The sequence below is a fragment of the Pelodiscus sinensis genome, chromosome 9 (genome assembly GCF_052426305.1).
Source record: "Pelodiscus sinensis isolate ZL-2025 chromosome 9, ASM5242630v1, whole genome shotgun sequence".
In the NCBI taxonomy this organism is placed as follows: Eukaryota; Metazoa; Chordata; order Testudines; family Trionychidae; genus Pelodiscus; species Pelodiscus sinensis.
The window spans coordinates 2004655-2021804 of record NC_143060.1 but is presented as its reverse complement, the minus strand read 5'-3'; the positions used below and the strand labels follow the sequence as shown (position 1 = coordinate 2021804).

General features: G+C 76.5%; 1 protein-coding gene across 1 annotated transcript in view; it reads right to left on the bottom strand.

Annotated features, from left to right (window-relative positions):
- The window catches only part of IPO13 (importin 13), a 68992-nt gene continuing 51842 nt past the window's right edge, over positions 1 to 17150 (bottom strand). Inside the window, 9 exon segments of the mRNA XM_089780384.1 lie at positions 1 to 358; positions 979 to 1160; positions 2459 to 2548; positions 6607 to 6665; positions 6737 to 6803; positions 15439 to 15491; positions 16643 to 16739; positions 16993 to 17082; positions 17084 to 17131. Coding sequence (XP_089636510.1) covers positions 262 to 358; positions 979 to 1160; positions 2459 to 2548; positions 6607 to 6665; positions 6737 to 6803; positions 15439 to 15491; positions 16643 to 16739; positions 16993 to 17082; positions 17084 to 17131 — 783 coding nt within the window. The 3' untranslated portion in view covers positions 1 to 261.

Below are 17150 nucleotides of genomic sequence, written 5' to 3'. Positions count from 1 at the left end.
TAGAAAGATTCTCGCTATAATTAGGTGCAGGGCCTCCCCCACCAGCCACACACACGGGCAGAGGCCAAGGCCCCTGGGGCGGGGGACCCCGTGGAGACGCTGGGCAGCTTCCTGCAGGGAGGCAGCGCGGGCGCCCGGGGAAGGGCAGCCAGCCCACCCGGCAGGGGCAGTCACTGGGCCAGCTCCGCAGTGTCCAGCCGGCCCGGCCCGGGGAGCATGCTGGGGGCGGCGCTTGCGGGGGTAGCTGGGGCGGGCGGGCGCTCAGTAGTCGGCCGCGTACTCCGTGCCGTGCAGCCCCCGGCACAGCAGGCTGAACTCCTTCACCGTCTCCTTCACTCGCCGCTTGTTCACGCGCTCCCTGCGGAGACAGGCGCACACGGAGCCTGACCCACGGCCCCAGCCCCCCTGCCCTGCCCGGGCGCCCCTCACAGCCGGGCAGCACACAGGCGCCGGGGGAGGTGTCCATGTGGGGCCAGCTGGTGCATGGGGCCGGGGGAGGGAGGTGCCCCTGGGGGCCAGGAGAAGGGGGTGCCCCTGGGGGACTGGCCGGCACGAGGAGCCAGGGGAATGAGAGGTGTCCCATGTAGGGAGGGAAGTGCCCGTGTGGGGCCAGCTAGGGCAGGGACGTGCCCCTGGGGGGGGGGGGCTGGTGCATGGGACCAGGGGCAGGGAGTGCCCGGGGGGGCGGGCAGGGGCAGGGAGTGCCCGGGGGGCGGGCAGGGAGGTGCCCGGGGGGCAGGCCGGGGGAGGGAGGTGCCCGTGGGCCGGGGCAGGGAGTGCCCGGGGGAGGGAGGTGCCCGTGGGCCGGGGCAGGGAGTGCCCGGGGGAGGGAGGTGCCCGTGGGCCGGGGCAGGCAGTGCCCGGGGGGGGTCCGGGGGAGGGAGGCGCCCCGTGGGCCGGGGCAGGGAGTGCCGGGGGGGGGGCCGGGGCAGGGAGCGCCCGGGGGGCAGCCCAAGGCAGGCGCCCGGCCCTGCCCACCTGAGGATCTGCTGGCTGAAGGTGTCCTTCTGCTGGGGGCTGAGGCGGGCGGAGGGGAAGCCGTCGCGCTGCAGGGCCTCCTTCAGCCAGGCGCCCAGGCAGGCGAAGCAGTGCTTGCTCAGGGCGAACAGGATCTCCGCAAAGTGATCCATCAGGCTGCGCGAGGCCTGGCCCCCGACCCCCTGCAGGGAGAGAGCCGCTGAGCCCCCCGCCAGCCCCCCACCCCGCCCCACCTGGCCCCCGACCCCCTGCAGGGAGAGAGCCGCTGAGCCCCCCGCCGGCCCCGCCCCGCCCCACCTGGCCCCCGACCCCCTGCAGGGAGAGAGCCGCTGAGCCCCCCGCCGGCCCCCCACCCCGCCCCACCCGGCCCCCGACCCCCTGCAGGGACAGCGCCGCTGAGCCCCCCGCCGGCCCCGCCCCGCCCCACCTGGCCCCCGACCCCCTGCAGGGACAGAGCCGCTGAGCCCCCCGCCGGCCCCCCACCCCGCCCCACCCGGCCCCCGACCCCCTGCAGGGAGAGAGCCGCTGAGCCCCCCGCCAGCCCCCCACCCCACCCCACCCGGCCCCCGACCCCCTGCAGGGACAGCGCCGCTGAGCCCCCCGCCGGCCCCGCCCCGCCCCACCCGGCCCCCGACCCCCTGCAGGGACAGAGCCGCTGAGCCCCCCGCCGGCCCCGCCCCCCACCCCTGCCCCACCCGGCCCCCGACTCCCTGCAGGGACAGCGCCGCTGAGCCCCCCGCCGGCCCCACCTGGCCCCCGACCCCCTGCAGGGACAGAGCCGCTGAGCCCCCCGCCGGCCCCACCCGGCCCCCGACCCCCTGCAGGGACAGCGCCGCTGAGCCCCCCGCCGGCCCCGCCCCCCACCCCTGCCCCACCCGGCCCCCGACCCCCTGCAGGGACAGAGCCGCTGAGCCCCCCGCCGGCCCCGCCCCCGCCCCACCCGGCCCCCGCCCCCCTGCAGGGACAGAGCCGCTGAGCCCCCCGCCGGCCCCGCCCCCGCCCCACCCGGCCCCCGCCCCCCTGCAGGGACAGAGCCGCTGAGCTCCCCGCCGGCCCCGCCCCCGCCCCACCCGGCTCCTGACCCCCTGCAGGGACAGAGCCGCTGAGCCCCCCGCCGGCCCCGCCCCCGCCCCACCCGGCCCCCGCCCCCCTGCAGGGACAGAGCCGCTGAGCTCCCCGCCGGCCCCGCCCCCGCCCCACCCGGCTCCTGACCCCCTGCAGGGACAGAGCCGCTGAGCTCCCCGCCGGCCCCGCCCCCGCCCCACCCAGCCCCCCACTCCCTGCAGGGACAGAGCCGCTGGGCTCCCACGCTGGCCCCGGCCCCACACGCTGCCCAGGATGGGGCAGGCCTCCCCAGGAGCAGGAAGCCCACCAGGCACAGGGAGGAGTCAACGCTCCACCAAGCCTCCTGTGGGGACGCTCATTGGCAGGCACAGCAGCCCCCCAGGCCTGCCCCCAACTCCGGGCCCTGCCCCCTTACCTCCAGCACAGCCTGCAGCAGCAGCTTGCCATTCTCATGCACCACCTGCCCCACGGGGGGGACTTCTCCGCAGCGAGGCAGCAGCTCCGTCTGCAAGGGGACGGGAGCCCAGAGCAGCCCATCAGGCGCCGCCAGCCCGTGCCCCAGAGAGCCCCCTCCCCCCGGAGCTGGGCCCGTGGACGTGGGGCCAAACCCCAGGAGCCCTGGGCACAAAGGAGCAGGCCACCCAGCACCGGCTCCTTGCCTGCTCAGACAGGCCGGGTGGGGAGCGGGCAGAGCGCGCCCCAGGGCAGGGCCGGGTGGGGAGCGGGCAGAGCGCGCCCCAGGGCAGGGCCGGGGTGGGGAGCGGGCAGAGCGCGCCCCAGGGCAGGGCCGGGGTGGGGAGCGGGCAGAGCGCGCCCCAGGGCAGGGCCGGGGTGGGGAGCGGGCAGAGCGCGCCCCAGGGCAGGGCCGGGGTGGGGAGCGGGCAGAGCGCGCCCCAGGGCAGGGCCGGGGTGGGGAGCGGGCAGAGCGCGCCCCACGGCAGGGCCGGGGTGGGGAGCGGGCAGAGCGCGCCCCAGGGCAGGGCCGGGGTGGGGAGCGGGCAGAGCGCGCCCCAGGGCAGGGCCGGGAGCGGGCAGAGCGCGCCCCAGGGCAGGGCCGGGTGGGGAGCGGGCAGAGCGCGCCCCAGGGCAGGGCCGGGTGGGGAGCGGGCAGAGCGCGCCCCAGGGCAGGGCCGGGTGGGGAGCGGGCAGAGCGCGCCCCAGGGCAGGGCCGGGGTGGGGAGCGGGCAGAGCGCGCCCCAGGGCAGGGCCGGGGTGGGGAGCGGGCAGAGCGCGCCCCAGGGCAGGGCCGGGTGAGGAGCGGGCAGAGCGCGCCCCACGGCAGGGCCGGGTGAGGAGCGGGCAGAGCGCGCCCCAGGGCAGGGCCGGGGTGGGGAGCGGGCAGAGCGCGCCCCAGGGCAGGGCCGGGGTGGGGAGCGGGCAGAGCGCGCCCCAGGGCAGGGCCGGGGTGGGGAGCGGGCAGAGCGCGCCCCAGGGCAGGGCCGGGAGCGGGCAGAGCGCGCCCCAGGGCAGGGCCGGGTGGGGAGCGGGCAGAGCGCGCCCCAGGGCAGGGCCGGGTGGGGAGCGGGCAGAGCGCGCCCCAGGGCAGGGCCGGGGTGGGGAGCGGGCAGAGCGCGCCCCAGGGCAGGGCCGGGGTGGGGAGCGGGCAGAGCGCGCCCCAGGGCAGGGCCGGGGTGGGGAGCGGGCAGAGCGCGCCCCAGGGCAGGGCCGGGTGAGGAGCGGGCAGAGCGCGCCCCACGGCAGGGCCGGGTGAGGAGCGGGCAGAGCGCGCCCCAGGGCAGGGCCGGGGTGGGGAGCGGGCAGAGCGCGCCCCAGGGCAGGGCCGGGGTGGGGAGCGGGCAGAGCGCGCCCCAGGGCAGGGCCAGGTGAGGAGCGGGCAGAGCGCGCCCCAGGGCAGGGCCGGGTGGGGAGCGGGCAGAGCGCGCCCCAGGGCAGGGCCGGGGTGGGGAGCGGGCAGAGCGCGCCCCAGGGCAGGGCGGGGTGGGGAGCGGGCAGAGCGCGCCCCAGGGCAGGGCCGGGTGGGGAACGGGCAGAGCGCGCCGCAGGGCAAGGCCGGGGTGAGGAGCGGGCAGAGCGCGCCCCAGGGCAGGGCCGGGGTGGGGAGCGGGCAGAGCGCGCCCCAGGGCAGGGCCGGGGTGGGGAGCGGGCAGAGCGCGCCCCAGGGCAGGGCCGGGGTGGGGAGCGGGCAGAGCGCGCCCCAGGGCAGGGCCGGGGAGCGGGCAGAGCGCGCCCCAGGGCAGGCCCAGGGTGGGGAGCGGGCAGAGCGCGCCCCAGGGCAGGGCCGGGGTGGGGAGCGGGCAGAGCGCGCCCCAGGGCAGGGCCGGGGTGGGGAGCGGGCAGAGCGCGCCCCAGGGCAGGGCCGGGGTGGGGAGCGGGCAGAGCGCGCCCCAGGGCAGGGCCGGGGTGGGGAGCGGGCAGAGCGCGCCCCAGGGCAGGGCCGGGGTGGGGAGCGGGCAGAGCGCGCCCCAGGGCAGGGCCGGGGTGGGGAGTGGTCAGGGCCGGGGTGGGGAGCAGGCAGAGCGCGCCCCAGGGCAGGGCCGGGGTGGGGAGCGGGCAGGGCGCGCCCCAGGGCAGGGCCGGGGTGGGGAGCGGGCAGAGCGCGCCCCAGGGCAGGGCTGGGGTGGGGAGCGGGCAGGGCCGGGGTGGGGAGCGGGCAGAGCGCGCCCCAGGGCAGGGCCGGGTGAGGAGCGGGCAGAGCGCGCCCCAGGGCAGGCCCAGGGTGGGGAGCGGGCAGAGCGCGCCCCAGGGCAGGGCCGGGGTGGGGAGCGGGCAGAGCGCGCCCCAGGGCAGGGCCGGGGTGGGGAGCGGGCAGAGCGCGCCCCAGGGCAGGGCCGGGGTGGGGAGCGGGCAGAGCGCGCCCCAGGGCAGGGCCGGGGTGGGGAGCGGGCAGAGCGCGCCCCAGGGCAGGGCCGGGGTGGGGAGCGGGCAGAGCGCGCCCCAGGGCAGGGCCGGGGTGGGGAGCGGGCAGAGCGCGCCCCAGGGCAGGGCCGGGGTGGGGAGCGGGCAGAGCGCGCCCCAGGGCAGGGCCGGGGTGGGGAGTGGTCAGGGCCGGGGTGGGGAGCAGGCAGAGCGCGCCCCAGGGCAGGGCCGGGGTGGGGAGCGGGCAGAGCGCGCCCCAGGGCAGGGCCGGGGTGGGGAGCGGGCAGGGCGCGCCCCAGGGCAGGGCCGGGGTGGGGAGTGGGCAGGGCCGGGGTGGGGAGCGGGCAGAGCGCGCCCCAGGGCAGGGCTGGGGTGGGGAGCGGGCAGGGCCGGGGTGGGGAGCGGGCAGAGCGCGCCCCAGGGCAGGGCCGGGGTGGGGAGCGGGCAGAGCGCGCCCCAGGGCAGGGCCGGGGTGGGGAGCGGGCAGAGCGCGCCCCAGGGCAGGGCCGGGGTGGGGAGCGGGCAGAGCGCGCCCCAGGGCAGGGCCGGGTGAGGAGCGGGCAGAGCGCGCCCCAGGGCAGGCCCAGGGTGGGGAGCGGGCAGAGCGCGCCCCAGGGCAGGGCCGGGGTGGGGAGCGGGCAGAGCGCGCCCCAGGGCAGGGCGGGGTGAGGAGCGGGCAGAGCGCGCCCCAGGGCAGGGCCGGGGTGGGGAGCGGGCAGAGCGCGCCCAGGGCAGGGCCGGGGTGGGGAGCGGGCAGAGCGCGCCCCAGGGCAAGGCCGGGGTGGGGAGCGGGCAGAGCGCGCCCCAGGGCAGGGCCGGGGTGGGGAGCGGGCAGAGCGCGCCCCAGGGCAGGGCCGGGGTGGGGAGTGGTCAGGGCCGGGGTGGGGAGCAGGCAGAGCGCGCCCCAGGGCAGGGCCGGGGTGGGGAGCGGGCAGAGCGCGCCCCAGGGCAGGGCCGGGGTGGGGAGCGGGCAGGGCGCGCCCCAGGGCAGGGCCGGGGTGGGGAGTGGGCAGGGCCGGGGTGGGGAGCGGGCAGAGCGCGCCCCAGGGCAGGGCTGGGGTGGGGAGCGGGCAGGGCCGGGGTGGGGAGCGGGCAGAGCGCGCCCCAGGGCAGGGCCGGGGTGGGGAGCGGGCAGAGCGCGCCCCAGGGCAGGGCCGGGGTGGGGAGCGGGCAGAGCGCGCCCCAGGGCAGGGCCGGGGTGGGGAGCGGGCAGAGCGCGCCCCAGGGCAGGGCCGGGGTGGGGAGCGGGCAGAGCGCGCCCCAGGGCAGGGCCGGGGTGGGGAGCAGGCAGAGCGCGCCCCAGGGCAGGGCCGGGGTGGGGAGCAGGCAGAGCGCGCCCCAGGGCAGGGCCGGGTGGGGAGCGGGCAGAGCGCGCCCCAGGGCAGGGCCGGGGTGGGGAGCGGGCAGAGCGCGCCCCAGGGCAGGGCCGGGGTGGGGAGCGGGCAGAGCGCGCCCCAGGGCAGGGCCGGGGTGGGGAGCCGGCAGAGCGCGCCCCAGGGCAGGGCCGGGTGGGGAGCGGGCAGAGCGCGCCCCAGGGCAGGGCCGGGGTGGGGAGCGGGCAGAGCGCGCCCCAGGGCAGGGCCGGGGTGGGGAGCCGGCAGAGCGCGCCCCAGGGCAGGGCCGGGGTGGGGAGCGGGCAGAGCGCGCCCCACGGCAGGGCCGGGGTGGCAGCAGGAGAGGGGCCCTGGCTATGCGCCCCGCCCCCTCCAGAGCAGGGGTGCCCGGGGGAACAGCCGCCATACTCACAAAGAAGCCACAGGCGGCTTTGACGGTCAGGGCCTCGGGGAACTTGAGGGAGAGGACACCTGAGGGGCAGAGAGCACTGGGGTTAGCGGCCCGGCGGGCGGGGGGAGGGGGCGTGTGGGGGGCTACTCACCGCACTGGAACACGGCCGGCACGTCCAGGCTGCTGCACAGGAACAGGTCCGGCTTCCTTTTGAGCGCCTGCGGAGCACACACACAGCCACAATAACCCGCTGCGCCCCACCCTCGCCGCGGGCACACACTTACCTGGCTGCCCCGCTGCCCAGCACACGGGCGGAGACGCGCCTGACGTAGAGGGGTCCCCGTGGGGCTAGCGCGCGTCACCGGGTCAGTGCCAGGCCACCCCCACGCCTTGGCCGGCAGCCGCCTGGCAGCCCCTGAGTCGCCAGCGGCTCCGACGTGCGAGGGGCTTCAGCTTCTGCTGCCCGGAGCCCCCAGCTGCAGTCGTTTGCTGGCCCAGGCCCCCCTTCCGGAGCCAGGGACTCCAGCGCCAGCCAGCGGGGGACGCCAAGGAGCGCCCCAGGGCAGGAGGGGCGGCGCCTCGGGCCCTTTCCCGAGCTCGCGGGGCGGAGGACAGGCCCCCTGCTGCCCAGCTAGCGCGTGGCCTGGCCTGCCAGCACCACGGACAGCGCAGCCGCCTTCCCTCTACCCCTGCCCCAGACCGGCCGGGTACCTGGCTCCCGCCCCCCTGCTGAGCCCCGTGCCTGGGCTAGCCCAGCCTCTCCGCACGCTGGCAAACAGCCCAGCCCCCGGGACCCCAACGGACCCCCCGCCCGGCTCACAAGCCCGCTCTGCAGAGCGCCGCAGGCCAGCCTACGGTGTGCTCTTCGCACGCCGGGCCACGTGTGCCGCCACGGGCTCTGGTGCTACAGGTGTGCACAGCTCTCGTGCACCGCACCGGCCCGTGACCCCGGCAGCGCACAGCAGTGTGAAAAGCTGGGACGGCTCCTGTAACGAACAAACTAAACGGTTCCCTGGGCCCCCCTGGGGCACTCACAGCAGCGGGCTGGCCGGCCGACGGCCCAAGGGAGCTGGGCCCCCCCGGGGCGCTGCCAACGCCTCACAGCAGCAGGCTGGCCGGCCGACGGCCCAAGGGAGCTGGGCCCCCCCGGGGCGCTGCCAACGCCTCACAGCAGCGGGCTGGCCGGCCGACGGCCCAAGGGAGCTGGGCCCCCCCGGGGCGCTGCCAACGCCTCACAGCAGCAGGCTGGCCGGCCGACGGCCCAAGGGAGCTGGGCCCCCCCCGGGCGCTGCCAACGCCTCACAGCAGCGGGCTGGCCGGCCGACGGCCCAAGGGAGCTGGGCCCCCCCGGGGCGCTGCCAACGCCTCACAGCAGCGGGCTGGCCGGCCGACGGCCCAAGGGAGCTGGGCCCCCCGGGGCGCTGCCAACGCCTCACAGCAGCGGGCTGGCCGGCCGACGGCCCAAGGGAGCTGGGCCCCCCCGGGGCGCTGCCAACGCCTCACAGCAGCGGGCTGGCCGGCCGACGGCCCAAGGGAGCTGGGCCCCCCGGGCGCTGCCAACGCCTCACAGCAGCGGGCTGGCCGGCCGACGGCCCAAGGGAGCTGGGCCCCCCCGGGGCGCTGCCAACGCCTCACAGCAGCGGGCTGGCCGGCCGACGGCCCAAGGGAGCTGGGCCCCCCGGGGCGCTGCCAACGCCTCACAGCAGCGGGCTGGCCGGCCGACGGCCCAAGGGAGCTGGGCCCCCCCGGGGCGCTGCCAACGCCTCAGCAGCGGGCTGGCCGGCCGACGGCCCAAGGGAGCTGGGCCCCCCGGGCGCTGCCAACGCCTCACAGCAGCGGGCTGGCCGGCCGACGGCCCAAGGGAGCTGGGCCCCCCCGGGCGCTGCCAACGCCTCACAGCAGCGGGCTGGCCGGCCGACGGCCCAAGGGAGCTGGGCCCCCCCGGGGCGCTGCCAACGCCTCACAGCAGCGGGCTGGCCGGCCGACGGCCCAAGGGAGCTGGGCCCCCCCGGGCGCTGCCAACGCCTCACAGCAGCGGGCTGGCCGGCCGACGGCCCAAGGGAGCTGGGCCCCCCCGGGCGCTGCCAACGCCTCACAGCAGCGGGCTGGCCGGCCGACGGCCCAAGGGAGCTGGGCCCCCCCGGGCGCTGCCAACGCCTCACAGCAGCGGGCTGGCCGGCCGACGGCCCAAGGGAGCTGGGCCCTCCCGGGCGCTGCCAACGCCTCACAGCAGCGGGCTGGCCGGCCGACGGCCCAAGGGAGCTGGGCCCCCCCCGGGGCTTGGTGTGGGAGCCGGGGGCTCGTCTCCAGCATGCGGCCCAGCAGCCGGTCTCCTGGGCGGGACCGGTGTCTGCTTGCCTGCCCCACGTTCCACACCGTGCAATAAGCTCCCCCACGCCAGGAGCCGCCAGCCCCCCACTCCCGCTCTGGGTGCTCCCAGAAGCCCAGCTGCAGCCAGAGCCCGACCATCCCCACAGCCCCACTCCCAAAGCAGCCGGCCCCGGTTAGCTGCTGTGCAGGTGCAGCCTGCGGGCCATGCTGGTGCCAGCCGGCGGGGAGAGAGGCAGCTGGGCGGGACCCCGCGAGGCCAGGAGGGGCCTGGCGCAAGCAGCCCTTGCGCAAAGGCAGGCGGCCGGCAGGGTGCAGCCAGGGCCTGGGGCGGCCAGGCCGAGGGAGCGAGCTGCCTGTGGGACAGGGCCCCTGGGTCACGCTGCCGTCGGTGCAGGGCCCAGGCCGAGGGAGCGAGCTGCCTGTGGGACAGGGCCCCTGGGTCACGCTGCCGTCGGTGCAGGGCCCAGGCCGAGGGAGCGAGCTGCCTGTGGGACAGGGCCCCTGGGTCACGCTGCCGTCGGTGCAGGGCCCAGGCCGAGGGAGCGAGCTGCCTGTGGGACAGGGCCCCTGGGTCACGCTGCCGTCAGTGCAGGGCCAGGCCGGGGGAGCGAGCTGCCTGTGGGACAGGGCCCCTGGGTCACGCTGCCGTCGGTGCAGGGCCCAGGCCGAGGGAGCGAGCTGCCTGTGGGACAGGGCCCCTGGGTCACGCTGCCGTCGGTGCAGGCCCAGGCCGAGGGAGCGAGCTGCCTGTGGGACAGGGCCCCTGGGTCACGCTGCCGTCAGTGCAGGGCCCAGGCCGAGGGAGCGAGCTGCCTGTGGGACAGGGCCCCTGGGTCACGCTGCCGTCGGTGCAGGGCCCAGGCCGGGGGAGCGAGCTGCCTGTGGGACAGGGCCCCTGGGTCACGCTGCCGTCGGTGCAGGGCCCAGGCCGGGGGAGCGAGCTGCCTGTGGGACAGGGCCCCTGGGTCACGCTGCCGTCGGTGCAGGGCCCAGGCCGGGGGAGCGAGCTGCCTGTGGGACAGGGCCCCTGGGTCACGCTGCCGTCGGTGCAGGGCCCAGGCCGGGGGAGCGAGCTGCCTGTGGGACAGGGCCCCCGGGTCACGCTGCCGTCGGTGCAGGGCCAGGCCGGGCAGGAGCCTGGGGCCGGGCTGGGCCGTCCTGTCCGATGGGCACTGCTGGGTGGGGCTGGCACCGGAGGGGCTCCCCCGTGCTGGCCAAGATGCTCGTCAAAGCAGCCGAGGGAGCAGCCGTCAGCCCCGCCCCGCCCGCTCAGGGGCTCCGCCCTCGCAGGGGTCACAGGAGACAAGGTGGGGCAGGCGGACAGTTACCCCCTCGGTGCCCTCTGGCCTCCCCACGCCCCAGGAAAGGCAGGGGAGGCCACAGGGCACCGGGGGCCCAGGCATTGCTGCGGGATGCCAGACGCAGGTGCCCAGGGCGCACTGATGGGCAGAGGAAACTCTGGGGCATCTGCCGCCCGGCTGTGGCACCCCGCAGGCCACGTGCCGAGGGCTGCCCCGGAGCGCCTGCCCCACCCCCCGCCCAGAGCCCCGGCTGAGACACGTCCCGGGGCCTGGCAGGCTGCTGAGTGGGAGGAACGGGGCTCCGGGCAGCCCGGCGCACAATGGGCCACAGGCCTCTCCGCCTGCAGGGGGAGGTGGCTCGAAGCGGGGCCCACCGGCCAGCCAGGACCCGTTGGGTCTGAGTGGGAGGCCAAACGCTCTGGGGCTTCGGGCGCAGGGCAGGCACGGCGCCGCTCACCCAGCCTCAGAGGCGCCGCACCACGTGCAAGCGCGGCTCCGGGCAAACCGGCTCTCCGCGGCCCCGGGCTCCCGAGTGCCGAGTGCCGAGAGCGGGATGAGAAGCCAGCCCAGGCTCGGGCCTGGCTACCGCCGCAGTGCCTGCACGCTGGCCTCTCCCTGCGGGCTGGGCTGCCCCCCAGCCTGGACCTGCCCTCTGCGCTGGGGCCAGACAGTGAAACGAGAACGGGGGAGGGGTCGCTGGCTAACCCCTACCTCTCTGGGGCAGCGCCTGGCCAGGCCTCGGGGCAGCCGTGGGGCTCTGCAGTGGAGCGTCTCCCGCGGGGCCTGGCCAGGCAGCAGACAGAACCCTGCAGCCCCATGCGGCAGAGCAGAGCGCCGGCCGGGCGGGCCCAGGGCACCGCAAGGGGCTGGCGCACAGCTGGCCAGGCGGGACGAGAGCAGGGCCTGTCCACACACCCCGCGGTCACAGTGCACAAGCAGCTCCCCGCACCATCCTGTGGCCTTAGAAAAGGTTCCGAAAAGGGCAACAAACGCTGAGGGGTTGGGACGGGTCCCAGGGGAAGAGCGATTGAGGAGACGGGGACTTTCCAGCTTGGAAAAGAGGAGACTGAGGGGGGATAGGGTGGAGGTCTGACGGGGGGGGGGGGGGGGAGAGTGAAAGTGATTTACTTATTCCCACAATAGAAGAACTAGGGGTCGCCCGATGAAATGAACAGGCAGCAGGTTTAAAACAACCAATAAAGTTTTTCTTCACACAGCGCACAGTCAACCTGTGGAACTCCTCGCCTGAGGATGTTGTGAAGACCAGGACTGTAACAGGGTTCAAAAAAGAGCTAGATAGATTCAGGTCAGAGCCTCAAGGGCACAGCCAGGGCAGGCTGAGCGGGGCTGCCAGGACGGGCCCTGTGACTAGCCAGCCCAGCACTGCCCAACCAGGCTCCAGCACGCAGACCCCTCCCCAGGCACCGGGAACCAACGCGCATTGCTATTGCTGCCTGCCTCCTCTCAGTCCCTGCTAGAGGAGCTGCTCCAGCAGACCTGCAGCCCGAGCCTGGCACAGCATGTGCTCCAGCCGTGGGGGGGTGGGGAGGAGGCGCGTGCCCCGGCGCAGTGCTGTGCTCCAGTCGTGGGGTGGGGGGAGGCGCGTGCCCCGGCACAGTGCTGTGCTCCAGTCGTGGGGTGGGGGGAGGCGCGTGCCCCGGCGCAGTGCTGTGCTCCACCCGCGGGGGGGTGGGGAGGAGGCGCGTGCCCCGGCGCAGTGCTGTGCTCCAGCCGTGGGGGGGTGGGGAGGAGGCGCGTGCCCCGGCGCAGTGCTGTGCTCCAGCCGTGGGGGGGTGGGGAGGAGGCGCGTGCCCCGGCGCAGTGCTGTGCTCCAGTCGTGGGGTGGGGGGAGGCGCGTGCCCCGGCGCAGTGCTGTGCTCCAGTCGTGGGGTGGGGGGAGGCGCGTGCCCCGGCGCAGTGCTGTGCTCCAGTCGTGGGGTGGGGGGAGGCGCGTGCCCCGGCGCAGTGCTGTGCTCCAGCCGTGGGGGGGTGGGAGGAGGCGCGTGCCCCGGCGCAGTGCTGTGCTCCAGCCGTGGGGGGGTGGGGGGAGGCGCGTGCCCCGGCGCAGTGCTGTGCTCCAGCCGTGGGGGGGTGGGGGGAGGCGCGTGCCCCGGCGCAGTGCTGTGCTCCAGCCGCGGGGGGGTGGGAGGAGGCGCGTGCCCCGGCGCAGTGCTGTGCTCCAGTCGTGGGGTGGGGGGAGGCGCGTGCCCCGGCACAGTGCTGTGCTCCAGTCGTGGGGTGGGGGGAGGCGCGTGCCCCGGCGCAGTGCTGTGCTCCAGCCGTGGGGGGGTGGGGAGGAGGCGCGTGCCCCGGCGCAGTGCTGTGCTCCAGCCGTGGGGGGGTGGGGAGGAGGCGCGTGCCCCGGCGCAGTGCTGTGCTCCAGCCGTGGGGGGGTGGGAGGAGGCGCGTGCCCCGGCGCAGTGCTGTGCTCCAGCCGTGGGGGGGTGGGGGGAGGCGCGTGCCCCGGCGCAGTGCTGTGCTCCAGCCGTGGGGGGGTGGGGGGAGGCGCGTGCCCCGGCGCAGTGCTGTGCTCCAGCCGCGGGGGGGTGGGAGGAGGCGCGTGCCCCGGCGCAGTGCTGTGCTCCAGTCGTGGGGTGGGGGGAGGCGCGTGCCCCGGCACAGTGCTGTGCTCCAGTCGTGGGGTGGGGGGAGGCGCGTGCCCCGGCGCAGTGCTGTGCTCCAGCCGTGGGGGGGTGGGGAGGAGGCGCGTGCCCCGGCGCAGTGCTGTGCTCCAGCCGTGGGGGGGTGGGAGGAGGCGCGTGCCCCGGCGCAGTGCTGTGCTCCAGCCGTGGGGGGGGGGAGGAGGCGCATGCCCCGGCGCAGTGCTGTGCTCCAGCCGCGGGGGGGTGGGGGGAGGCGCGTGCCCCGGCGCAGTGCTGTGCTCCAGCCGTGGTGGGGTGGGAGGAGGCGCGTGCCCCGGCGCAGTGCTGTGCTCCAGCCGTGGGGGGGTGGGGGGAGGCGCGTGCCCCGGCGCAGTGCTGTGCTCCAGCCGTGGGGGGGTGGGAGGAGGCGTGTGCCCCGGCGCAGTGCTGTGCTCCAGCCGCGGGGGGGTGGGGGGAGGCGCGTGCCCCGGCGCAGTGCTGTGCTCCAGTCGTGGGGTGGGGGGAGGCGCGTGCCCCGGCGCAGTGCTGTGCTCCAGCCGCGGGGGGGTGGGGGGAGGCGCGTGCCCCGGCGCAGTGCTGTGCTCCAGCCGTGGGGGGGTGGGGAGGAGGCGCGTGCCCCGGCGCAGTGCTGTGCTCCAGCCGTGGGGTGGGGGGGAGGCGCATGCCCCGGCGCAGTGCTGTGCTCCAGTCGTGGGGTGGGGGGAGGCGCGTGCCCCGGCGCAGTGCTGTGCTCCAGCCGCGGGGGGGTGGGGGGAGGCGCATGCCCCGGCGCAGTGCTGTGCTCCAGCCGTGGGGGGGTGGGGGGAGGCGCGTGCCCCGGCGCAGTGCTGTGCTCCAGCCGTGGGGTGGGGGGGAGGCGCATGCCCCGGCGCAGTGCTGTGCCGCTGTACCCCGCAGCTCTCAGCCCCGCGCCCACCCCCCACCCCTGCGCCTCGCACTGCTCCGTACCCCGCAGCTCTCAGCCCTGCGCCCACCCCCCACGCGTGCACCTCGTACTGCCCCGTACCCCGCGGCTCTCAGCCCCGCGCCCACCCCCCACCCCTGCGCCTTGCGCTGCTCCGTACCCCGCAGCTCTCAGCCCTGCGCCCACCCCCCACCCCTGCGCCTCGCACTGCCCCGTACCCCGCGGCTCTCAGCCCCGCGCCCACCCCCCACCCCTGCGCCTCGCACTGCTCCGTACCCCGCGGCTCTCAGCCCCGCGCCCACCCCCCACCCCTGCGCCTCGCACTGCCCCGTACCCCGCGGCTCTCAGCCCTGCGCCCACCCCCCACCCCTGCGCCTCGCACTGCTCCGTACCCCGCGGCTTTCAGCCCTGCGCCCACACCCCACCCGTGCGCCTCGCACTGCCCCGTACCCCACAGCTCTCAGCCCTGCGCCCACACCCCACCCGTGCGCCTCGCACTGCTCCGTACCCCGCAGCTCTCAGCCCCGCGCCCACCCCCCACCCCTGCGCCTCGCACTGCCCCGTACCCCGCGGCTCTCAGCCCTGCGCCCACACCCCACCCCTGCGCCTCGCACTGCCCCGTACCCCGCAGCTCTCAGCCCCGCGCCCACCCCCCACCCCTGCGCCTCGCACTGCCCCGTACCCCGCGGCTCTCAGCCCCGCGCCCACCCCCCACCCCTGCGCCTCGCGCTGCCCCGTACCCCACGGCTCTCAGCCCCGCGCCCCCCCCCACCCCTGCGCCTCGCACTGCCCCGTACCCCGCGGCTCTCAGCCCCGCGCCCACCCCCCACCCCTGCGCCTCGCACTGCCCCGTACCCCGCGGCTCTCAGCCCCGCGCCCACCCCCCACCCCTGCGCCTCGCACTGCCCCGTACTCCGCGGCCTTGCACACTGCTGAGCCGCCCGCCCCCGGCTCAGGGCCCAGCAGCCAGGAGAAAGGCACTGAGCCATGGCCCACAGACACCGGCCAGCCCTGTCTCGGCCCCTTCCATTCCCGCGCCCGAGACCCAGGCAGCGCCCGCCCTCTGAAAGCGCCTTACTAGCCCTGCCCGCCAGTGCCCCAGGACTGACTGCTCCCGGCACGAGCGCAGGCTGCAGGTGGGCAGCACAGCCCCCGGCCACGCGCAGCGCTCCCCTCGTCCGGACGCCAGCCTCCAAGAGCGGGTCCCTGCCCCAGCGGCACAGGCAGCTCCTCAGGCCTGGCTGCCACCAGACACCTTGCCCCCACCACCAGACGGCTCCACATCCAACCCTAGATGCCACGCAGGGCAGCGGGGGCCGCACCGTCCCCGGGGAAAGCCGTCCCGCTTGGCTCGGCTCAGCCCCAGGGGACCTGGCGCCTGGCCCAGAGGGGAACAGGCTCTAGCTTCCTTTGGAGCCAGCCTGAGCTCGGCGCAGCAGGAGGTGCCCTGTCCCAGCCCTGGCTGTGCCCCCGCGTCGCGCCAGGAGGCGGCAGCGCCGAGGCCTGGCACCGCAGGGCCCTGCCCGGGGACGGCGCAAACCCAACGAAAGGAGAATGTTTTGTTTTCAACTTCCACGGAAACAGATGGAGAAACTCGATATTCAACTAAAAGGAAAAAAACGTTTTCAACAGAAAGCTAAAAATAGGTTTAAATTGAATCAAATAAGAGAAAGAGAGAGAACAGAAAGTGAATGAATAAGAAACTAAAACACACCTGTGCCAGGAGTTGCATAAATGAATCAACAATATCAGGATGATCCCTGGGCCCTAAAAATATAATAAAGATGTAACTGAAGAGAAATCATACAAACAGCAACTCAACATCATATAGTTATGTGATACGGAAGAGTTTACAAGTGAAAACAGGAGAGTGGGGGCAGGAGGTGCGAGGGGGGGACATGAGCAGCTTGAAGCAAGTTAAAGAAACAAAACATACAAAACTCATGGAACTGGAGAGCCCAAGGACAGAAAGACACCGCGCAGAAGGGCCAAGCGCCCGGCAGAGCTCCCGGCAAGGAGGGGAGCGGGGGAGCGAGCGTTTGCACTGGGGCCTGGAGGGGCGTCTGCAAAGCCCATCTGGTCCTGAAAAGCAACGGCAAGTCAATGGCAAACCTCAGCAGAGGAGGGGCCCGGGCCCGGGCCGAGCTCGGCTGGCTTTGCGGCCCATCTGCCTGCAGGAACCCGAGAGCCGCCTCCTCGCGGCCTTGCGCAGCGCCGAGAGCTGCACAGCACGGCCACGGCCACCCCGCCCCGGCCTCCGCTCACAGCGGCGCGGCCCGCGCACGCGCCCCCCGGCCCTCTGCACACAACAGGCCCCCCGTTGGGACCCTGCTCCCTTCCCCAACCGAGGCTCCTCGCCTGGGCACCTCCCTCCCACAGCTGCCCCTCGCGCCGGCAAGCCCCGCAGGTCCGCACACCCCGGCAGGGAGGCCCTGGCCCGGCCCCGCGCAGCCTCTGGGCAGCGCCCGGCCCAGCAGGCATGGGCCAGGCGCCCGGTTCCACAGCAGGAGAAAGCAGCCAGTCCCAGCGCACAGCGGCTGATGCCCCGCTGCCGGGGGAGGTGGCCCGGCCCTAGAATCCAGGCTCTGGGTGGGCCCACGGAGGCCCGGCCAGTCAGGCTGCTGAGGGCGGTGGGGCTGAGAGGGGGACGTCCCTTTCTGCTCCTGCACCCGCCGGGCGCCGCCGGCCCGTGAGAGCCCCCCAATACCAGACACTAGCCCCTCGGTGCCAGACTCTGCCACGCGCCCGGCCCGAGGCCCCGCCGCCCTGCCCCGTACGCAGCCCCTGCCCTGCGCTCTGAGCGGCTGGCACGGGACATGCCGTCCCTCCCGCCAGGCCCAGGCCAGGGGACCCGCCTCCCCAGAGCCCATGCGGGAACGAGGGGGCGGCACCCTGCGGGGGAGGGCTGCCCCACGTACCTTGCTGGAAGAGGGTGAGCGTGACGGAGGTGACCAGCAGGAACAGGGCTTCGATGGGAGGGAAGTGGGCAGGCTCGTGAGCGAAGATGTGAACCAGCTGGAAGAGAGAGGGGGATGGAAGACCCACACGCCCCCGCAGGCCTGGCCTTACGCCCACTGTGCCCGCTGCAAGGGGGGCCGGGGCAGCATGCCAAGCGATGCCCCGCTGGCTCCCAGACGGGACGGGCAGAGCCCCCCTGCCCTGCTCACCGTGTGCTGGACCCCTTCACAGGACCAGCCCCGGCAGCAGGCTGGGAGCACGGGGCCTGGCCGGCCCAGCCAGCGCGCGGGGTTCTGGCCCCAGCACTCACCTGCCGCGTGAGGTCCAGCGCCGAGGCCTGGGGGATGGTGCTGTACATCTGCCCCAGCATCTCGCACAGCTGGGGCACCATGGGGGCAAAAGTCCTCCAGCAGGGTCTTCACGGACTTCTCAAAAATGGCGCAGACGGACTGCAGGGACAGGCGGGCA